We start from the raw sequence: 20538 nt of genomic DNA on the forward strand, positions 1-20538 counted from the left end.
AGAGGACAAGTTGCGAGAATTCGTCCAAAAGTGGATACAAAGGATGATCGTCACTCACTCGCTCTACCTTTAAGGCTCGTGCTCTTTTCTGTCCTGTGGCCTTCATGGGAAGTACCATGACGCAATGGACTTCCTTAGACCTCAATCATCGTAATCGATGGACAGCTTACAGCTTGTAGCTGCAAGAGTGCGGCGCGCAATCTTTTGCGCAGTCAGGCTGTCAGAACGTAATTCTCTGTGACAATCTGTGACAAGGGATGAAACGACCATGCAGAGTCATATTCAGTCCATAATCCAAAGCTGAAGGCTAGTAGTGGCGATCAGGTGAGGCAATCATCTTTCATCGGAGATGCATGCCCACGCGTGGCAAAACGGATCCCACCGCAGTATTGCTTCATTCCATCAGATTCTTATACACGGACCTACAAATGTTCGACCTCTCATTGCCCAGTTCCGCTGGTTGTTTCTCCATTAGTTGAAGGATGAAAACAAAACAGCTTGCCCAATTGCACTAAGTTGGACTCGACCGTACCCCTATGTGGGGAGTCAATCATATAACGCGTGATCAAATCTCTAACCGATCGCTCATATTCTAAGCAAATCTGACACTGAAAACCAGCATTTGCCGATTTTGAATGTGAATTACGAGTCTCCAGAAAAAGGTCGCCATAATCCGCAAAAAAAACCCTTCTCGAATCCTGAATGGTCGATTTCTTGCGTGTGATCCCAGCTCTCCATCTCCTTGCTGATCATCTATATCCCGACCGGTGGAGACGCTGAACTCAAAGAGATATCTTGGAGCCGGTAATCGGTCTGGGTCTGTGAGCCGTCAGTCGCTTCAGAGTTGTACATGATGACGATGGTATCCGGATGAAAACGATTTAGGCTTCACTGAGGGGCTTAGTAGGCAAGCATAGAATTTCGAACAAGCAATTGATGTTCTTCAGCTATTGTCATATATACTCTTCTGATTTTTACACTTGCTCAGAACTCTCAAACACGGTTCTTTTGAAGAAGAGGTGATGTGACGTAGCATTCAACAAGGCCAAATCCAAGGAAGCTTTCAAGATGAATACCCGGAATATCCCCGAGAGCATGAAGAACATAGGGGCAGAATCCGAAATACTCCTTCATCAAGAACGGAAGATCGTCCGCGAGTACATTCATCTCGTCACTCGAGTACCCTTACCTCTACCTACAGTGTACAGACCTAGCATCGAAATCAACAATGCTTCTTACACGATGCATGCAGCTGATAACCTGTCTCTTCGGCCGCTTGGTGTCAGTATCGGATATGAGCGGTGCCTTTCTACTGCGCCCCGATGCGGCAACTTGATCTGGATTCAGGGTTCCATCGCCAGTGATTTTCGAATTTTGGTCAGTGACGTTAAGAACATAATCAGATATTCGAAAAAACATCATCCTCGATGAAAACGAAAAAAAAAGAGAGTAGGACATTGAACTAGACTAACATCCCCAAAAGGACGCGATCTCTCCCGAGTGTTCAATCCATCAAATATAATTGTTTGTGTGTTGATGGATAATCATCTACTCAAGGAATATCTGCTCAAGGTCAAAGACACATTCAAGATGATCAGAGGAAGGTGAGTTGAACGCGTTTCAAATCCACAGAAATACCTCCACTTCGCCTAAATCTTCTCCCCAATCTCTTCAGATCTCGACTGATACGACAGGATGATGGGAAGAATTGCTGATACCATGTCCAGCTCATCCAAAATCGCTCGAACGAGAGTGGTTGCCCCTTCAAGCCGACCTCAATCACGAGGTCTGGCGGATAGGACTATAATAGCTGCCAACAAGAACCAGGTGCCTATCAGGTAAGTCAGGTTATATCAGAGGACATGTCTACCGGGTGAAGTGGGTGCTAATTGATGTCTTATTTCCTTACAGGACCAATCTTCGGGGTTCTGCTTTGCTCAACACCCCTCGTGTGAGTTGTATATTCTTGCTCTGATCTGAGTTGAAGACGCTGACTAGATGAGCCTCCTTCTTTGCCATGATAGCTCAACAAGGTATGTCAGAATACATCTATATAGTAAACCACTAAAAACAGAAATAACGGAACTGATATATATCGTCAATGCAGGGTGCGGGATTCTCAAGAGAAGAAAGACAAATTTTCGGATTAGAAGGATTCTTGCCTTATGATGTGCATTCCCTTGAGAAACAAGCTCTGAGAGCTTACAACCAGCTTCTCAAGGTGAGCACCACACATACCTTAAATATTGTGTACAGATGAATCAAGCAGATGCTGACATTGACTTGTTTTCCAAATTAGCAACCCTCTGTGATCCTCAAACATGCTTTCCTCGCTTCTCTTCGAGATCAGAATCAAGTTCTGTTCTACAAAATCATGCAAGACCACTTGAAAGAATTGCTTGGTGTACTCTATACTCCTGGTGAGCAATATCTTTCAAACTGCGATGATCAAGATATCTAGGCCAAAAGCTGATATAATAGAATGACAGGTGCCGCTGAAGCTGTCGCCAACTACTCCAACCTTTTCAGACGACCTGTTGGATGCTATATCGTACGTTTAGCTGTTTATCCTGGCAGCGTCCAGAACTAACAGAACTGATATGTCTTCGACCAACAGTCCTTCCCTAACCAAGATGGTATGCGAGCTCAACTCGAAGGTCATTTACTGGACGTCAACAGGACCGCAGACGTAGCGTACGATTCAAACAATCCTCATGATGCTATCGATTTGGTGGTAGTTACAGATGCAGAGGCTATTTTGGGTATTGGAGGTGAGTTCGGACTACGTCTTTATCTTATTTCTCTAGAGTTTTCAATGTGATTGACTATGTATTTGATACTATAGACCAAGGTGTAGGAGGTATAACCATCTCTACATCCAAAGCCGCCCTATACACTTTAGGAGCAGGTATAAACCCCAATCGAATCCTCCCCGTCGTATTAGATTGCGGTACAGACAACCACGCTTTGTTCTCCGACTCGCTCTATATGGGTTGGAAACGTACGAGAATTAGGGGTAAGAACTATGATCAATTCGTTGACAGGTTCATCAAGAATTGTAGAGAGTTATTCCCCAATGCTATTATTCACTTTGAAGATTTCGGTATGGCCAATGCCTACAGGTTGATGGAGAAGTACAAGCACATCCCAATGTTCAATGATGATATTCAAGGTACTGGTGCTGTAGCGCTTGCTGCGTTGATTGCGTGAGTGATTGTAACCTTTCTAACTTAAACAGAACAGGATTGCACTGATGAATATGATTTTTCCTCTTTCTTCCTCATCTATCCCATTATTTGCCAATTCTGATACGTCACTGCGTTCTTCCTATAATGTCCCACCTTCACTTGTCCCTCGTCTACATACAGCGCCATCAAAGTGTCCGGTGCAAGTCTGAAAGACCAGCGAATCGTAATTTACGGAGCCGGATCGGCAGGTATGGGTATTGCTGAACAGATCAAAGATGGACTTATGATTCTGGAAGGGCTCACGGAGGAAGAAGCATGCAGAAGGTTCTGGTGTGTAGATAGGAACGGACTGTTGGTGGAGAGTATGGGTAACAATTTGAGACATGCTCAATTACCTTATGCTAGACCTGATGAGGAGACTGAACATTGGGCTAAGAGCGAGGATAACGATGGCACTTGGTTAATGGATGGTGAGTGGGGATGAACGCTGATCCATCCTCGCTACTTTTATGCTGATTGAGGTGTCCGTATCGACCATAGTCGTCAAGAATGTTAAACCTACTGTATTGATTGGTACTTCAACTCACTCACGAGCTTTCTCAGAAGAACTCATCAGAGAGATGGTGAGTCTCATAGGTTGAAATTGCATAGTAAAGATATAAACCTAATTCATACCGCTTCTAGGGTAAACACGTCGAGAGGCCTATTATCGTGAGTCTTCCCCAATTCGATAGATGTGAGCCAATTAGCTAATTTTCGAATTTTCACAGTTCCCGATGTCCAACCCTACCGCCCTCTGTGAAGTCGATCCAGCAGATGCCCTCCACTGGACCGAGAACCGAGCTTTGGTAGCTACTGGTTCCCCATTCCCTCCTGTCGAATTAGGCAATGGTAAACAATGTGAGTTGAACCACTCCACACTCTTTTCACATGGAGTCTGTTGTAGTCGTATGCTCATTCATACTCTACTTTGCAGATACTGTTGCTCAAACCAACAACGCCTTAATTTACCCTGCTCTAGGACTCGGAGCTATCCTCGCTCGATCCAACACCATCTCAAACTCAATGTTAATGGCAGGAGTTAACTCGCTCGCTTCCCTCTCTCCAGCATTGTCTAACCCCGAAGCTTCCCTCTTACCTGATTTGGCCGACGTTCGAAATGTCTCAGTTGATGTTGCCGCTGCAGTCGTAAGGCAGGCGGTACAGGACGGTAATGCAAAAGATGAAAATACCATCAAGGTCGTCAATGGAAAAGGTCCATTACCCCTTGAAGAATACATCAGGGTGAGTGTCTCTCTCGAATGAGAATGGGAATGTCAGCTGATCATCAAATCACATCGTTTGTCATTTCAAATAGTCACGAATGTGGGACGCAGTTTACAGACCACTCGAACTTGTCGACTAAACACATAAATACAAAATCACGTACAATACTATCTCCCTCAAAATATAGACATTATAGATAACTCTTGTCACTCGACTACCTGATCTTTCTTCTTTTCCCTCTCAATTTCATCGACGTATGTTCGGATAGGAATGTTCTTCGGTTTTTGTAGATTGCTTTCAAGGGTCTTTAAATATTATTATAGCATGCATGAGTTTTACATAAACTATGCACCATAAACGATGTTGGCTGCCTGATATGTATGATGTTCTTGTTACTACTTGTCACTGCGACACAACGAGCATGTCTGTCATTCCTCCTCTCATTAATCATATCATTCATAAGTCTATTCTACAACAGATTAATACAAGAAGTAACGCAACCTCTATAATCTCTCTTCGCATCCTTTTCCTTGCAATGGCGCAATGGAAAATGACAGAACGGTAAGGAATCACTTGAAAATGATAATAGTATCAAATCTGGTAGGAATGTATCATATCGTTCCAAAATCCCTTTCTTTCCTATCTTCTTCGATCAACCCCTGTAAACCATTATATCCACCATACCCACTGACTGTACCCTGCATATATCCATTATTATTATTGGAAGTGTTCGAAGCACTGTTGATCCAACCGTTTCCTGAACCAATGACAGCAGCGTTCAAATCGAATTTCATAGATTTCGAACCTGGATTGAAACTTTGAAGGATGATCTGCAATTCGTCATCCAAGACTTTACGTGCGAGTGTATCGCCTTCTCGAAGAAGTAAAGAGAATTGTTTCTACAACAACAACCAGACCTCTCGGTGTCAGTACTTGGATATGTGATAAACAGTCCCATGCTTGACTCACCTTGAACTTGGTATCGACCTTTGAGAACATATCTACAATCTGGGGTGTCAATTTCTGACCATCTCCCACTAACGTCCTATCACTAGGTAACTCTCCAGCAATGAACATTTGTAATGCATCGCCCAGAGGCGGGGGAGAAGTGAACTGCTGTGTATGAGGTTGAGCGGTCCCACCGAAATAACTCGTACCGTGTCCGTGCCCTCCCTCGGAAGTCGGACTAGTAACTTGAGGTTGTTGATTCGCAAATGTAGCTGTGATTATACTGGCTGCAGGCGACTTGGGAGTAGGTCCCAAGTTACCCATACCGAAGGGTATTTCCAATGGTGCAGATTGTATTATAGTAGATGGATGTAACAATGAAGAATTTGTAAATGGTGGAGGGATGAAGTTGCCAGATGGGGGAGAGGGTAGGAACATGCCTAGGAGTTTCTTGTATATATCTCGGATGATCGAGCAGAGTGTTGAGTGGGTTTGGTAGAAATCCGGTATAAATGGCTATCAAGGGAGGTAGTGTCAATTGTTGAGACGAAGGATCCAGATACCAAGAACAGGATGAAATGGAACCATGGATATGGCGATGTATTTGAGTGACTGGGGAACACGTACCATGTTGACATTTAGCAAGTACGTCTCCGCACTGTCCATCCCACTCGCGAAATCAGACATGACAGTACCGCCAGCAGTGACCTTCCGATTATTTCTCTGACCTCGAAAAAGGTTTTTCTGAATCATAAGATTAAACATCAGCATCGCTGTCTAAGAACGCTTGACATCCACCAATATCGAAGGAATGGTAGAAAGTGGGAAAATCGCTCACAACACCTTTCCCTCCTCCGGAATCACTAAATGTTTCCCACTCATCCAACAACTTTAGCAAAGCTTTGAGGAATTCGTTACTTGATGGTATATCGAATAAGAAGCTCAGCGATATACCTAGAATGTGGAAATTACGAGCGCGACTTTCTAGCTGTTTAGGTCCGATGGAGCTTTCTAACGTTGATCGGGGGATCCGAACGGTGTTTAGCCAGTGGGTGTCGCTGAGTGATCGTTAGAATTAGCTTGAATCATTATATTTTCAGTCGTGAAGTAGGACAGATGTCCCCCTTGATGTTATGATATCCATGAGGACAAACAACATTGTAGATGTCATCCATAGATACTCCCGTCTTCCTTCCTCTCTCAAATCGATGAGTGTCGCCGGATCCCGCACTCCCTTTCCTTCTACGTACACTTGATTGAGATGTGACATCCTACTCACCCTTGATACCATTCCCCCAAATAACTCCATCCGATAATCCGTTCTCTTACAAGTCTAAAAACATCTTCAGGTCTCCTTATATTTCTTTCCCCTTTTTCGTTATTGGTATTCTTCTCTTTTATACTGTAATTCGCACTTGTACTTCTTCCTCCTCCCCCATGTCCATGTCCATGGGGATACCCTCCACCTAAACCATAAGATCCTGGTCCATGCGATGCGGTGGTACGAGAAGCTAGAGAGACAGTATCTGCATGAGAATGGGGATGGTTTTGGTATTCCGGTGAAAATGAAGGCGAATATATTTCGTCGTGATTGAATGTACTTGTAGTTGAAGTCAATGGTGTAGATTGGGCTGAACCAGGTAATGACCCTCCGACTCCTACAGCATAAGGATTTGTGGAAGAAGATGGTAAAGGGATTGCAGATTGACGAGAAGATGAGGATGAGGAAGATGATTTGCCGAATGCTTGTAGTAAAGACTATTGATCCAATTAGCATCAGCTAGCTCGGCATGTCTGATCTGGACTGATTTTATGAGAGGTGATACATACGTTAGACTGCTGGATACCAATGATGATCAGTCAACCGTAAGCAAATGATCTCCAGCAAAGACAATGAAGCAAGCAAGGTTAAGGGTCGAAGCTGGACTCACCTTCCTCCTCATACTGGATTTCCCAGATATACTACCCAAAGCGTTAAAGTCCATGTTGGGTATCGAGGAAAGTGGTGAATAGCTAGCTGGTTGAAGAGTCCTTTCGATTATGCACCAATGCACCTCTTGTATGAGAGGAGCTATCCTGTCGACCAAGGCTAGTGATTGGACCTTCAAGTGGTATTGTGATTCGCGTGAAGTAAGCGGAATGGTGATGAACAGACGCAACAAGTGAAGCAAAGCAGTTCAACAGTTCCATCTCAACTCGAAACAACAAACACCAAACCACGTGGGGAGGCATCGTTTCAGCTCAAAGTTAAAATTTTAAACATTCTTTCAATCTTTGATCTATAGACACATGCCTTGTGCTTCCATAAGGTGATTCATAGCCGTGCAAGAGGCATGTCCAAGCAGGTATAATATGCATAATGAGGTATATGTATGAGAACGCATATGACTAAAATCGCCAAGATAATAAAACCACCTTGTCCACCTTCCTTAAAAGTACTATGTCACCGTCACATTCAATCTGATACCCATACAAGCCATTTCGGCGCATAGCTATGATCAACACCAACATCATATGATCAGCTTCTACTACTCTGATTGATGACGTGAAGGTGGATCAGAGAAAGAGAAACTTACATATCTGAACACATATGGAACAGCCACCACATCCATCTTTCCTTTCCTCACACCGTCTTTCATCCTTACCCCCACAGCGGTTCCCGTAGACTCTTTCTTCGTTTGATCCTGTTGATCCTGTTGGTGTAAATGAGAATCACAAATTCTACAATACTCTTTCATCCCTTCATTCGAAGCGGTATCTTCGAATCCTAACGAAGTGAGTGATCCACATGATCGACAGATCCAAGCTGTAGAGTAATCCGAACAATTCATCAATCGATCTTGTAATAAGAATGAAGTTCCATGAGCTATTAACGCATCTCTCTCCATTTCTCCGAATCGAATACCACCCGCTCGTTTTCGACCCTACAGAAAACAAGAAAAAAAAACGCGTCAGCATCATTCAATTTTCAGAACATACCATACCATACCACACGAGCTGAGTGGTTTGATCTGGCCTTGATCATTCAACTCACCTTGACAGGTTGTCTAGTCAAAGGATCAACGGGTCCAGTCGTCCTAACTTGGAATTTATCGTTTACCATATGTCTCAACCTTTGGTAATAGACCAAACCGAGATAAATGTCCGCATGGAATTCTTCACCCGTTATACCAGAATACATAGGTTCGTTACCGTAATAATTATATCCGGCAGCTTTGAGTTGTTCACCAAAGTAGTCTACGGGTCGATCCGAATCGGAGAATCTACCAAATGAGAACAAAATTATTAGCAAACAGCCATGTCACTCATAGTAAACAAATGAAAGAGAAGAAAATCTTGGTACCCACTTGAAAGGCGTAGCATCCTGACAGATACCATGCAAAGCCCCCGCTTTACCCGCCAAAGACTCCACGAACATTCCAATAGTCATTCTCGAAGGGAAAGCATGAGGGTTGATGATCACATCAGGTTGCATGCCCGATTCGCTGAAAGGCATATCGATCGTCGGGAATTTCTGTGAACATACACCTTTCTGTCCATGTCTTGATGAAAACTTATCTCCAATTACTGGTGATCGAGGTATTCTAAGCTTGATATGGATCTTTTGTAATTCCGAATCACCCGAATCAGATCCTAACAATCTAACTTCATCTACGAATGCAACTTCGTCCCCTTTATATTTGTGGAATTTCGTTTTGCCAGTCGTATCATCTATGTATCCTGCCAGGGGATCACCAGATTTAATTCGAGTCCCGATCCTTGGTAAACCATCACGAGATAGGAATTCTAAACATGTATGTTCATCTTTGATATCCCTTCCAAGACCGAAATGTAATCTAGGTTTTGATGAATTTCGATTGGCACCAACAGAATCCTTCAAATCGAATATATCAGATTTGTAAACTGTACCATAACCGAATCCTCTTTCGTGTGCCGACTTGTTCAAGATCATCGCGTCTTCCATATCGTATCCGGTATACGATATGACAGCAACGATAGCGTTGGTACCGTTGGGGAAATTATCGAATCCATAATGGTTGTGCAAAGCTGGTCGGACGACAGGTGTTTGACCAGATTGGAGTCGGTACTGAAACGATAAAAGTGAGTCAGCGACACTTGCATAGGTGCGATCGATTACTATACTCAACTTACCATCTTATTGTCGGTTCGCTTGTTCAGAGCAGTAGAAGGTGTGCCCATAGATTGTTTACCCATCTGACACTAAATCCACAGAAAGAGATATCAGCTTTCATCTCATCCATAACATGATCGATAGCTGAACCCACCTGGTACATATTCCTAGGACTCTGATTGAAATCCGAGAACGGCGTCAAATTCGCTATTACCGATAACATACTCGTAGGATCCAATTCCAAATGGGTCGTTACTCCATTTTCAATCTCTTGCTTTGTAATAGCCACATCCATATAAACTTGTTCGAAAGTACCTAGATGATCTAATTTACCATTTTCAAGGTACGTTACAGGTCTCATCATTCGACTTCGAGATGAGAACAAGTACAATCCGGGATATTGTCCTCCCTTCGTTACTGGTACATAACCAATTTCGATATCGATCGGTACCTTTGAATTACCTTCGGTTTTCAATTTTCTCAACAAGTTGGCGAGCTGTTTGGATTTTTGAGGTGAGGCGTATCCGATAACTCGTCCGTCCAATTGGATACAGACCATTCGTCGACCGTCAATGGAAGAAGCGAATATCTGAGTCATACCATGTGCGGAGAGCAATGCTGGAATGTGGGAGGTGTCGAGCTGACCAACAACGATTTTACACGTGTGAGATAAGTGGTTCAAAAGACCACAGGGGGAACCATCAGGTGTATGTACGGGACAGAGGAAACCTGTTCAGAGGAAAACGGGTTGTCAGCTTCGCTGTAGCATTCCAGGTAAACACCCAGCTGATCCACTCACCCCATGATTCCGGTCTCAACTTTCGGACATCTGTCGTCTTGAGTTCCGCAAAGAAAGCTCCTCGATGAATACATCTGAAATGTGACAAGTATCGGTAGAAGTTCAACTTCTCAGCGACAATGGTATAACCTGAAGTTTGTTGAAGATCTAAACCAGTGGGGGAGACGAGATTTCCAGTGGCTAAGAAGTACGATAATTTTGCTCCAATATCCCAGTTGGTCTTGGCAAGAACGGATGTGAAGTATTTGGCTTTAAATAATGTACGGCATCAGTATATGAATATATAGTGAGGTGGAAAGACAACTCACGATCGGAGAAACTTCTCGCTTTGCCCTGTCTTAGATCCTGTTGGATTTGCAATTTCACAGCATTCAAACAATCATCGAATCGTTCCTTGATGATCATACCGTATAAGAAACCGGGTAAGAGGACTTCGTGATGCTGTGGGGAATCAGGGTTATCGGCGCAAGTAGCACCGGATACGAGGGAATAAAGTTTTCGAAGCATGAAGCTGTACGTGGGATCATCAGTGAAAGCCCCACATGAGAAAGTAGAAGGAGTGTGATTCGATTACTCACATTAGCATTCTGAATTTATCTCTTGGATTAGGTAAATGTACCAAAACAACCTTTGACAACAGGAAACTTCCAACTTGTATATTATTCCAATCTTCTGGACAACTCAGAACGACTCTAAACTTCTCTCCCAAATAATCCAAACATTGTTCTCCAGTTTGCAAGTTCCAAGTTTTTTGACCTCTCAATAGTAATTCTACACGATCGGTCAAAAAGGTGTTATCATATTCACCTTGAATGAGACCTTCGAAAATCTCTTTATCGGATGCGTTGACAAGAGCTTTGAGGATCAACATGAGTGGAATCATATATTCGACTTTCCTCCATGCGAATCTAAGCGTAGCACCTCCATTAGAGAGATAGTGGATCGTATTGGTACATGCCGATTGATCTGGTCTGACACATCTGATCTGACATCCATAAGGTGTATAGGATACGCCTCGTTTGGCGAACGATGGTCGATATAGGTTGAGGGGATGATGTCGTCTGGGTAGAATCAAGTATCGGATGATCTTTTCATTTCCGTTAACGATAAAGTATCCTCCAAAAGAAGTGGATTCTTCGCCGTGTGAGATGAGCTCTTCTGCAGAAAGGTTTTGAAGATTACATCGGATTGACTATAAAGTCAATATTTCGATATCACCATCAGCATAGCTCTTACAGCTTGACAAATGCTGCGCATCACAATATGAATGTGACGGAAGAAATACGACTCACTCTCGTCATGATAGGTAACAAACCACATTCCTTGATCTCCTCATGTTCCCTCGAAACCCCATCAGGGCCCGTGACAGTCCATCGTATATTGACAGTCAATCGCGATCGATAAGTGGTAAGACGTTCTCGAGCCTACAGAATATCGACAATTAGCTGAATATCAATCGAAACAAAAATCAAGATATACTCTTACTCACCTCGGCAGGGAAGATACGTCGTTCAATAGCCAGCTTGTCCTTCTCCGGTACAAGTGGTTTCGAAAGTGCTACTCTGTCGATACGGTCTATATACAATTCGTCGATGTCAGTTGACGATTCGTACTATTTAACAGCTCTATTACATATAAAAAAATTGATCTCATACAATCACAGTGAGAGATAGTCTACACAAAGGTTATATACAAATAAAGAGGGAAGAGGAGAAGTGAAACTCACATGTTATCTTACTTCCAAAACCAGTCGGATCATTATCCCATTCCTTCCCATCAAAAACAACTTTTTCTCCTATATCCTCTACACCCAGTTGTAATAGCCCTTTGTTTCCCTCATCTTCAATCAACGCATTGAACGACTGGATATGAGGTTGGACCAATTCGTCCAAAGCGGGGACGTCGGATGAGGTGGTAGGTGGATGTCGGAATTGACGTTCTCTGGTTAACGTCTTGAATGTTGATTTGTCGACGACACCACTTCCTGAGGAAGATGCGAAGGATGGTGAGAGAGGGTCGAAGGATGCCACCATCTTGAGCTTGTCTCTCCTTCTTCTGTTGATTGGAGGGAGACTTGACGATAGTGAAACAGATAGTTTATTTCGGCCCAAAGCTGAAAAAACATTTTCATTCACGACTTGGGATTGAACATTTTCATTTTTGTGTGCCTGATATCAACGGTCTTAAGTGGAGGTAGGTAAGGGGTAGCTCACGTGGCTCATATGGGACTGGATGTCAGCCTGATTTCAACGACAATCCGATGCATACCATATAAATTGACAAATGGGAATGTATATAATGCTCAATGCTAAGTAATTACAAAGTTGACAAGGTCCTATATACTATGAAGCTGACCAAAAATCTATAAAGGGGTAAAGATACCTCCGGTAGTTGAATGAGACGGTGTTTACCACGCCCCTTGACTGATCAAACCCCATTTCCTCAACTGCTCACAAGCGGGACTCTTCTGTGATCTGATCTCTTTCAACTTGTCCGTGTTAGCTCCTATACCGAAGAATCCCGAGTTCTCGTTGATGCGCTGTTGTTTGCGATCTAGGAAGTATTGGCACTGGACAAAACAGACGCATCAGCCATCATTCTTCTAAGCCACAATACTCGACATCATTTGTATCACCCTCTTTCTTCTCCAGCTTCGACAAGATGAAGATATAAACGACCATGACTCACCTCATTCTGTAATCTCCTAGCATAAACATTCTCCACCCCCCTCTCAAACCCTCTCAACTTCGAGCTATACAACCCTTCATTGGATTTACCTTTCCTGCTATCCGGTATAGAACTGTATATCTCTGATTTCTCCCATTCTTGTCCATTCACATAATAGGGTACTTTCCAATTAGAAGTTTCCCTATTAAGATTCAACCTTGTCGATGGCTCGAATCCATATGCAGGATCAGGCTGGGAGGTACCAGTGAATATCGATGGGATAATCGAAAGAAGGGCAAAAGCAAATAAGATGATGATAGGTAATAAAGCTACCAGTGGTGATGACTCGTTTGCACCTCCCGCTGTGGCTGGACCACGAGGTTGAGGACGTCGTGGTCGACCACCGTAATGAGCTTGGAATCCACCAGGTCCACCAAATGTGAATACTGTAATCAACCGAAATTTAGCTAAGCCCGATCCAAATCATACCGCCAATTCGCTCATTTCACCAAGTACACCATGGTTTTTGATTGGTATGGATAGTTAATTACGTACCATTAGCCTGTCCGAAAGGTGATCCACCGAACCCACCGCCACCACCTCCAAAGAACATATTAAACAGATCTTCAGGATTGATTTCCGTCTGATACATTCCTGGCCCACCCCCTCCACCTCCGAAACCACGCATACCTGACGAAGCGGACATTCCAGGATTACGCTGTGTAGGGTCATACGATGGGTTGGAGTCGAAAGAAGCTTTGAGGTCGGGATCGGATAAGACTTGGAATGCCTTTGAGACCACTATCAAAGTTGTAACGCGATATTAGTCAAGCGTATACTAGACGAGCATCGTTGAGACCGATAATTCGAGATACTCACTCTTGAAAGCTTCGTCTGCTCCTGGTGCATTACTATTTCAGATAATATCAGCTGACTGGGCGATACTCTTTTTGAAGAACACAGCTAATGGCGTAAACGTACTTCTTATCTGGATGTAAAGCCAGAGCGAGCTATCATCACACACATATACAAGTCAGTTTGAACGTCATACACAGTCCAATTGATATCTTTACATACCTTCTTATAAGCTTTCTTGACATCATTCTCCGTACAACTTTTCTCAACTACCCAAAACCAAAAAAGAACGCCAAATCAGTAAATCCCTGTGTAGAGCCAACCTCTAAGTGATGAGAAACCCACCACTTAAGATTTCATAATATTCATGATGTTTACAGCTCTTAACCCTTTTCACTACTTCTAATTGTTTCGCCGTATAACTTTTTTTGCTTCCTGTACTTTCCTTATTCGTACTTGCACTAGTACTATGTCCAGGTCTCGTATGAGCCGAGGTGATATGTTCTTCTACACCAGTAGCTTTCCCTTTACTCCCTCCTGCATCCCCATTGCTAGTTGTGGTGGAAGTACCGTTAGGTGTCGGTGCGGGTGCCGGTGTAGAAGCCCCAGAACCAGAACCTGATCCACCTGATTCTATCTCCCTTTCTATAGCTATGATCATTGCCTCTCCCTCTGCCGTCGAATACAAGGCTACTGACTTCCTAGCGAATTTCAATGCAGAGGGGAGGTTGGAGTTGGCTCGGTGTCGAGAGGAGATGGATAGACATCGCAGAGCTTCTTCTTTGTTAACTTCCATTGTGGGTAAGGACCGGTGAGGTTGAGGATGGACAGTATTGACTAGATAAAAGAACGCCTCGAGATGGTAATATTCAGGCCGAGGAAGACAGATCACTGAGGTTCTGTCGTATCTAGCTAGATGTTCTGACAGGTATAACCAAGTATACAGATGAATTCAGGTGAATATAACGCTTATCCTGTAAAAAAGATGGATTCAACAGACCACCGGTCATCGTCCTTGACTTACCAGATATTGAAATATCCCTGAACGTGCCACGACGATGGTACAGAGTGCCACATTCACAACATTACCGTTATTCCCGTGTGGACCAGCTTGCATGTTGTTGTTGCCACCCACCTATATGATTATTCAACGTTGTGAATTCATTCGTTCTTTGGTTCACCTTTGACAAAAGTACAGAGATCCACTCGATACAAGTCTCATCACTTACCAAAATACCCGAATTGAAATCACTGAACAGCAAAACACCCAACAAGATGCTCCAAACAATCCATCTTCATCTCCCTTCTCCCCTTCCTCTTCAGACCCTCCACATCTCCCCTCAATCAACCATATCCGACTTACCCATCCCATTCACCAACGATTCTAATGTATACCTACGAACGACCTCTTCCATCTTATCCCCCTCTACATCCATCTCATCACTGCAGCACAATGAGAACACAAATCACCCAATCAACATACATGTCTGTGCGAGGCTGCTGGGTGGAAAAGGAGGGTTCGGAAGTCAGTTGAGAGCAGCGGGAGGAAGGATGTCTACTGGTAAAGCAACAAACATGGATTCCTGTAGGGATTTGAGTGGAAGGAGATTAGGTACGATCAAAGAGGCTCAGAGGTGAGTCAAACGAATGCCTATCTATATCACCTTCTACTGGTACACGATGAAGTACTGATATATACCCCGTGCATGTAGACAAGCAGAATTACTCGAATCTGCACCAGCCCTTCGAGCCAAACTTCAAGCAGAAGAAAAATCAAAACTTGAAGCATTGGAACGTAAATTAGGTATATCACAACCTGACAGTCCGGAAGAAGGAGAAGGGTCGGGCTCGAAGAGGAAAGTAGATGATGTGAATTTGGAAGAGTTGGCAGCTAAGAAATACAAATTCGAAGATAACAAGTTTTTAGAGGAGAGTAGGGAGATCAACGAAAGTGTTAGAAATGCAGTTTCGAAGGGTGAGTTTTAACTGCATTGTCACTTTATGATTATAGTCATGCGAACTTAGTACTGATTGATGTTATCTTCAATAGCGATGTTACTCAAGAAAAAGAAGAAATCATCTACTGCCACCATTCCTGCTACTACTGCATCGACCGCCAAGTCCGATCCAAAGGGAAAAGCCAAAGTAGATGAATTGACTAAGAAGGAAAAAGAGAAATTATCAATGCCACCACCTGCCTTGACCAATGTCGCGTGAATTGGGTATCATGTTTAATGTTTCATGTTGTACGTGTACTTGTTCAATATGAAATGTATGTAAATTGCTGTTCTTTCATACGTCCCAAACGGTACCTGTCATACACGATTATCATATCATTCGTTATTAGTCCAGGATATATACAACAAGTACATTTACAATCATTCCTAGATACAAATCTAACACTTCCGCAGAGACAAGATCAGACATCTCAAACCTGAGTATCGTCATTACGATCATGATTGACGATTTTAACATTTGTTGTTGAGTTGTTACCTGCCCGAAAGACGAGAGAAACGAATCAATCAATCCATCATTCGTTCATGATCGAATCGAATCAAATCAAATCATATTGGTGAAGAAGCAGATGTCAAATGGAGATCAATACCTACGTTTCTCTTTCTCTTTCTCTCTATTCTCGGTCTTCAATATCCCCTTCTTTCCCCCCTCTGAGCTCTTAGTGGAGTATTCCGACCCTACAACAGTCGAGGTAATAGATTTTCTATGATCACTACTATCTCCACTACTTGTACTACTAGACGATTGTGCCGACTTTGTGTCATTCATCATTCGACCAATACCAATTCCAAAAGTATGTGTCATAGGTGAGATAGGAGGTGAAGGGATATTGGTAGAATCTATCCAAGTTTGTCGACGACCTTCGGTTGAATGTTGAGCGAGTAATTTGGTCTTATTCAATTTACGTCTTTTGATAATGAACCCACATCATCATAAACTATCAGTAAGTTTGCCTTCTGTTATATAACAAATATTGTTATTTGACAGAGATACCAATAGATTGTTTAACGATGATATCTATAGACGCATCCACTCACATTGAATAAATCCAGTAAATCATAGCTATCAACCAAAATCCCACCACTCCACTTATAGTCAACACTATAGCCAATACGGTCTTACTTAACCCTCCTCCCCCTCCTGTAGAGGTATCATCTGCATTGGACGGTACCCATCCTACGGGTGCGCCATCGGGTGGTGGGGTGAATATGAATGTTCGCGAGGTGGTAGTTGATGACATCTCGAGTATGATAAGTCAGTATAGTAAGATATCCATCAATCAATGAGTAGTGTGTATCGTATCAGTGTTATTATCATGTTAGTATATGCATCTTTATTAGTCGCCACCTCTCTCTGACGGGTAGAAGCAGAAACACGAGATTAGATATCATTCTTCTAGACTGTAATTGGGGATACACACCATATCGACATGTTTATTGTTATCTTGCGTACGAGGAGGATGGTACATTTGTGTACATGTATGTATGCGTCGAATCATGAGTACACATCATCGGTTCTACACCGGCTCATCCATCCGATATTCCGAAGTCATCATTGATGTGGGGAAGAAATGGGACGAGATGATCGACAAAGCTCAGCTCATCAGTGGAGTCGAGTCGAGATCCAAATAAAGGTCCCATCAAATCAACACTTCACACCGCCTCCAAGCCAATTAAGCTAAAATGGGAGATCCGTGCATTGCGGGGTTGTAGGTTACATGTCGCTCATGGGGTGGATTATCTGTAGATCTTTTTATTGATTTTACGCCATCATACATTATCAAGGTGTTGTTGACAGTGCAGTACATACTGTTACCAAAACAACGCGAAGATTAAAGTTCCAAGTACAGGTAGAAGTGGTAAATAGTACGTAACCGATACAGTGTCTCCAACCGCAAATTCCACCCTGAAATTCCATCTATGGGTTTCCCACTCCACACTCTCGAGATTCCGGTAAAATCTGCTTCTACCTAAGATTACCTACTCGAGTACAAAGTTCATTTCGTTCAATTCATTCAGTTGATCATTGTTTGTTTGCTTCACTTATTATTGCTTTCCCGTCCGATAGATCTTTCTTTCTTAAACATAGACAATATAGACTTTCCATCTTCTCTTTCACTCGTGACTAGACGATCTGCGTACAAGCATAACCCCTCGTGATCCGATTACAACGCATCTTCCCACTCGAGTCAAGCACAAGCCAGCCTTGTCTACCCCAAAAGATAATTTGATCATCCGACTGATCCGGTCACTCATATCCAATATACCTTGACCAGATATATATAAACAAGACAAAGAAGAGGTCCTTTCATTTTATCTTCATTAGATCCTTTACGATCATCAAAGAGCCACGCACTGTTTATCCTCGGGATATCTATCACGTTTCAACCTATTGCTTCAACACGCACGTTCCTTCTACTTCTTACCTCCACGGGGTGATCCATTCATCCCATCGACATAACGACATAACAACAATAACGCACATTTGTTATTCTCCGATTCGAAATCGAATTTACGACTCAGCTCAGCTCAGCTCAGTGCTTGCTGCCATATACGATAAGGTATAAATACCTCTTTATTCTTGGTTTTTGCCCACAATCAAAATCAATATCAACCTCATTGAAATCATACATAGCTTATACAATGTCAGATATCGATAAACCAACGAACGGTATGATACCCACATCCCGACCCGAATCCACTTTACCTACTCCCGCACTCTCACCTTCCAATTCCGCTGGACCTTCGCCGGCATTCTCAACCGTCCTTCAATCTCCCGCCGTATCAGAGTTCGAACTTGAGAACCCGTTCGATAAACTCCAATCTCAAGCTGGAGGGGATGGATGGAATATACCCGAATGTTGGGGTCATAGAGGGGTGGGTTGGAGTTCATCCGTCTGGCATTTCCGATCGTAAAACAAGGTGATGGTAGCTGATAATAATTCATGTGATATACTACTGTACAGGCTTCAGCAAGTTTTCGTGAGTGATTGTGCCACTTGATGATAAAAATGAGATGATCATCACCATGATGTCGGAGTCTGACATATCCATCCTTTCAACCCATCAACCTTTGCGAATCTTCACACGTGCTTACCTTGTATCCTTCTCTTTCTTCGTTTACAACCACAGCCGAGAATACGAAAGCATCCTTTGTAGAGGCTTGTAAAGCCGGTGCAGATGGTATTGAGACGGGTGAGTATTGCCATTTCACTAGCTCGCTTGACCCCTCGTTTATCACGACAACAACATGCTGACTGCATGATATCCCAAAGACATTCACATCACAGCGGATAACGTGCTTGTCCTATTTCACGATCCAGAGTTACATCGAACTACCGACGGTGAAGGGTTGATACATAAACAGCCATGGAATGGTGTCTTAGAGTGAGTATCTCGCATATACACTCAACTGCGATCTCATAGGAGGAGCAATCCATTGATACAAACACACTTAGACACGTTCGAACTAAGAAAGCACCTCATCAACCTATCCCCAGATTCACCGAAGTTTTAGATATCCTCTTACAACCTGAAAATATCAATGTCAAATTGAATGTCAGTATCGTATCATCTCTTTTTATCACCCATCCTTTTGTCATTCACACCATCAAGCAGTCGTCTTCGCGACGAAACAAACAGAAGCAAAACGCCTCTTTCAGCTTTAGCAGTAGACAGAAAACACAGCTAACCTTTATTGGGCCCACCACTCGGGCCCATTTTTTTCTCTTTTTGAACAGATCGATTGCAAAGTCGAGAATGATCCTGTTAAATTGTTCGGATTGATCAAAGATGTCGTACAAGGATATGAAGATTGGCAGAATAGGTTGGCACCTAGGTTGATCTTGGGTATATGGCATGTGAGTTTGAGTTTATTCTACGTGTAACAATAACATTAATTGTCCAAGAAACTATTGGTCAATGTACAATCTCACGTCTTAACAGGGATCAGTTGGTTGATTTATGATGGTCTTGCTGATTCACCAATACATAGCCCAAATTCATCACTCCTGCATGTACGATTCTCCCTTATCTACCCCGATACGCCATCTCCATGTCACTCCCTCAATGTCGTAAATACTTTTTCGACAACTGCCATGGATTTTCCATACTGTACGAGACCCTCGCATCTTCTGACGGAGCTCGGTTCCGTGCAGAATGTGCAGCAAAGGGTAAATCCATTTGTGCTTGGACGGTGAATAGCGAAGAGGAGATGAGACAATGTGGGAGATGGGGTGTGAAAAGTGTAATAAGTGATAAACCGGATTTATGGAGAAGTATAAGGAAAGAGGTGAGTTTGAGTTTTTGTTATATCACCCCGCCTCTGAATCAACAATCATTCAACCAAAGTGTTGGATTATTATGCTTATATCCTTCGCTTCGATTGATCTGTAGATCGAAACGGATAGAGTGAAAGCTCTCAAACCTACCATCCAATCATACATCTTACCATTCCTGAATCCCAGATACTATTGGTTCTATCATGTGAGTGAGATCCCGCATATCATGCTTTTCCAACTCGGCTGATTTCATTTTGTCGATTGCAGCAACGTCTCGCGAGAGAAGAGACAGAATATCTAGAACGTGAAGGTGGTACTTTTGATATTCACTTACCGGAAATATCATTAGGTCTATCCAAACCTCCTCACACCACTACCATTTAATATT

General features: G+C 43.0%; 7 protein-coding genes across 7 annotated transcripts; 3 read left to right on the forward strand and 4 right to left on the reverse strand.

Moving 5' to 3' along the window:
* Positions 1-1719: 1719 nt before the first annotated feature.
* V865_004589 (uncharacterized protein) lies at positions 1720-4593 on the forward strand (the record flags this gene model as incomplete). The annotated part of the gene is made up of 13 exons (XM_066228368.1): positions 1720-1838; positions 1912-1951; positions 2108-2221; positions 2300-2420; positions 2490-2551; positions 2618-2771; positions 2846-3206; positions 3369-3658; positions 3729-3811; positions 3873-3899; positions 3959-4088; positions 4165-4472; positions 4546-4593. 13 exons carry the CDS (start codon positions 1720-1722, stop codon positions 4591-4593), a joined length of 1857 nt encoding a protein of 618 aa, XP_066084465.1.
* Positions 4594-5065: 472 nt separating this feature from the next.
* On the reverse strand, positions 5066-7387 carry V865_004590 (uncharacterized protein; the record flags this gene model as incomplete). Its single annotated transcript, XM_066228369.1, has 6 exons — positions 5066-5353; positions 5424-5918; positions 6030-6146; positions 6241-6460; positions 6682-7160; positions 7334-7387. The coding sequence occupies 6 exons, from the start codon at positions 7385-7387 to the stop codon at positions 5066-5068; spliced, it is 1653 nt and encodes a 550-aa protein (XP_066084466.1).
* A 453-nt stretch (positions 7388-7840) lies between these two features.
* Positions 7841-12366, reverse strand: V865_004591 (uncharacterized protein; the record flags this gene model as incomplete). The annotated part of the gene is made up of 12 exons (XM_066228370.1): positions 7841-7894; positions 7979-8326; positions 8437-8665; positions 8750-9489; positions 9555-9623; positions 9689-10263; positions 10334-10582; positions 10642-10844; positions 10912-11525; positions 11626-11757; positions 11823-11908; positions 12060-12366. The coding sequence occupies 12 exons, from the start codon at positions 12364-12366 to the stop codon at positions 7841-7843; spliced, it is 3606 nt and encodes a 1201-aa protein (XP_066084467.1).
* A 374-nt stretch (positions 12367-12740) lies between these two features.
* Positions 12741-14651, reverse strand: V865_004592 (uncharacterized protein; the record flags this gene model as incomplete). Its single annotated transcript, XM_066228371.1, has 7 exons — positions 12741-12902; positions 13022-13446; positions 13556-13801; positions 13880-13911; positions 13982-14010; positions 14078-14124; positions 14201-14651. The coding sequence occupies 7 exons, from the start codon at positions 14649-14651 to the stop codon at positions 12741-12743; spliced, it is 1392 nt and encodes a 463-aa protein (XP_066084468.1).
* Positions 14652-15130: 479 nt separating this feature from the next.
* V865_004593 (uncharacterized protein) lies at positions 15131-16072 on the forward strand (the record flags this gene model as incomplete). Its single annotated transcript, XM_066228372.1, has 3 exons — positions 15131-15489; positions 15568-15830; positions 15906-16072. The coding sequence occupies 3 exons, from the start codon at positions 15131-15133 to the stop codon at positions 16070-16072; spliced, it is 789 nt and encodes a 262-aa protein (XP_066084469.1).
* Positions 16073-16453: 381 nt separating this feature from the next.
* Positions 16454-17111, reverse strand: V865_004594 (uncharacterized protein; the record flags this gene model as incomplete). The annotated part of the gene is made up of 2 exons (XM_066228373.1): positions 16454-16778; positions 16909-17111. The coding sequence occupies 2 exons, from the start codon at positions 17109-17111 to the stop codon at positions 16454-16456; spliced, it is 528 nt and encodes a 175-aa protein (XP_066084470.1).
* Positions 17112-18513: 1402 nt separating this feature from the next.
* On the forward strand, positions 18514-20534 carry V865_004595 (uncharacterized protein; the record flags this gene model as incomplete). The annotated part of the gene is made up of 9 exons (XM_066228374.1): positions 18514-18747; positions 18837-18852; positions 19003-19065; positions 19146-19257; positions 19329-19428; positions 19611-19730; positions 19865-20161; positions 20266-20355; positions 20418-20534. The coding sequence occupies 9 exons, from the start codon at positions 18514-18516 to the stop codon at positions 20532-20534; spliced, it is 1149 nt and encodes a 382-aa protein (XP_066084471.1).
* Positions 20535-20538: the final 4 nt, after the last annotated feature.

Source organism: Kwoniella europaea, chromosome 1, assembly GCF_036810445.1.
Source record: "Kwoniella europaea PYCC6329 chromosome 1, complete sequence".
In the NCBI taxonomy this organism is placed as follows: Eukaryota; Fungi; Basidiomycota; class Tremellomycetes; order Tremellales; family Cryptococcaceae; genus Kwoniella; species Kwoniella europaea.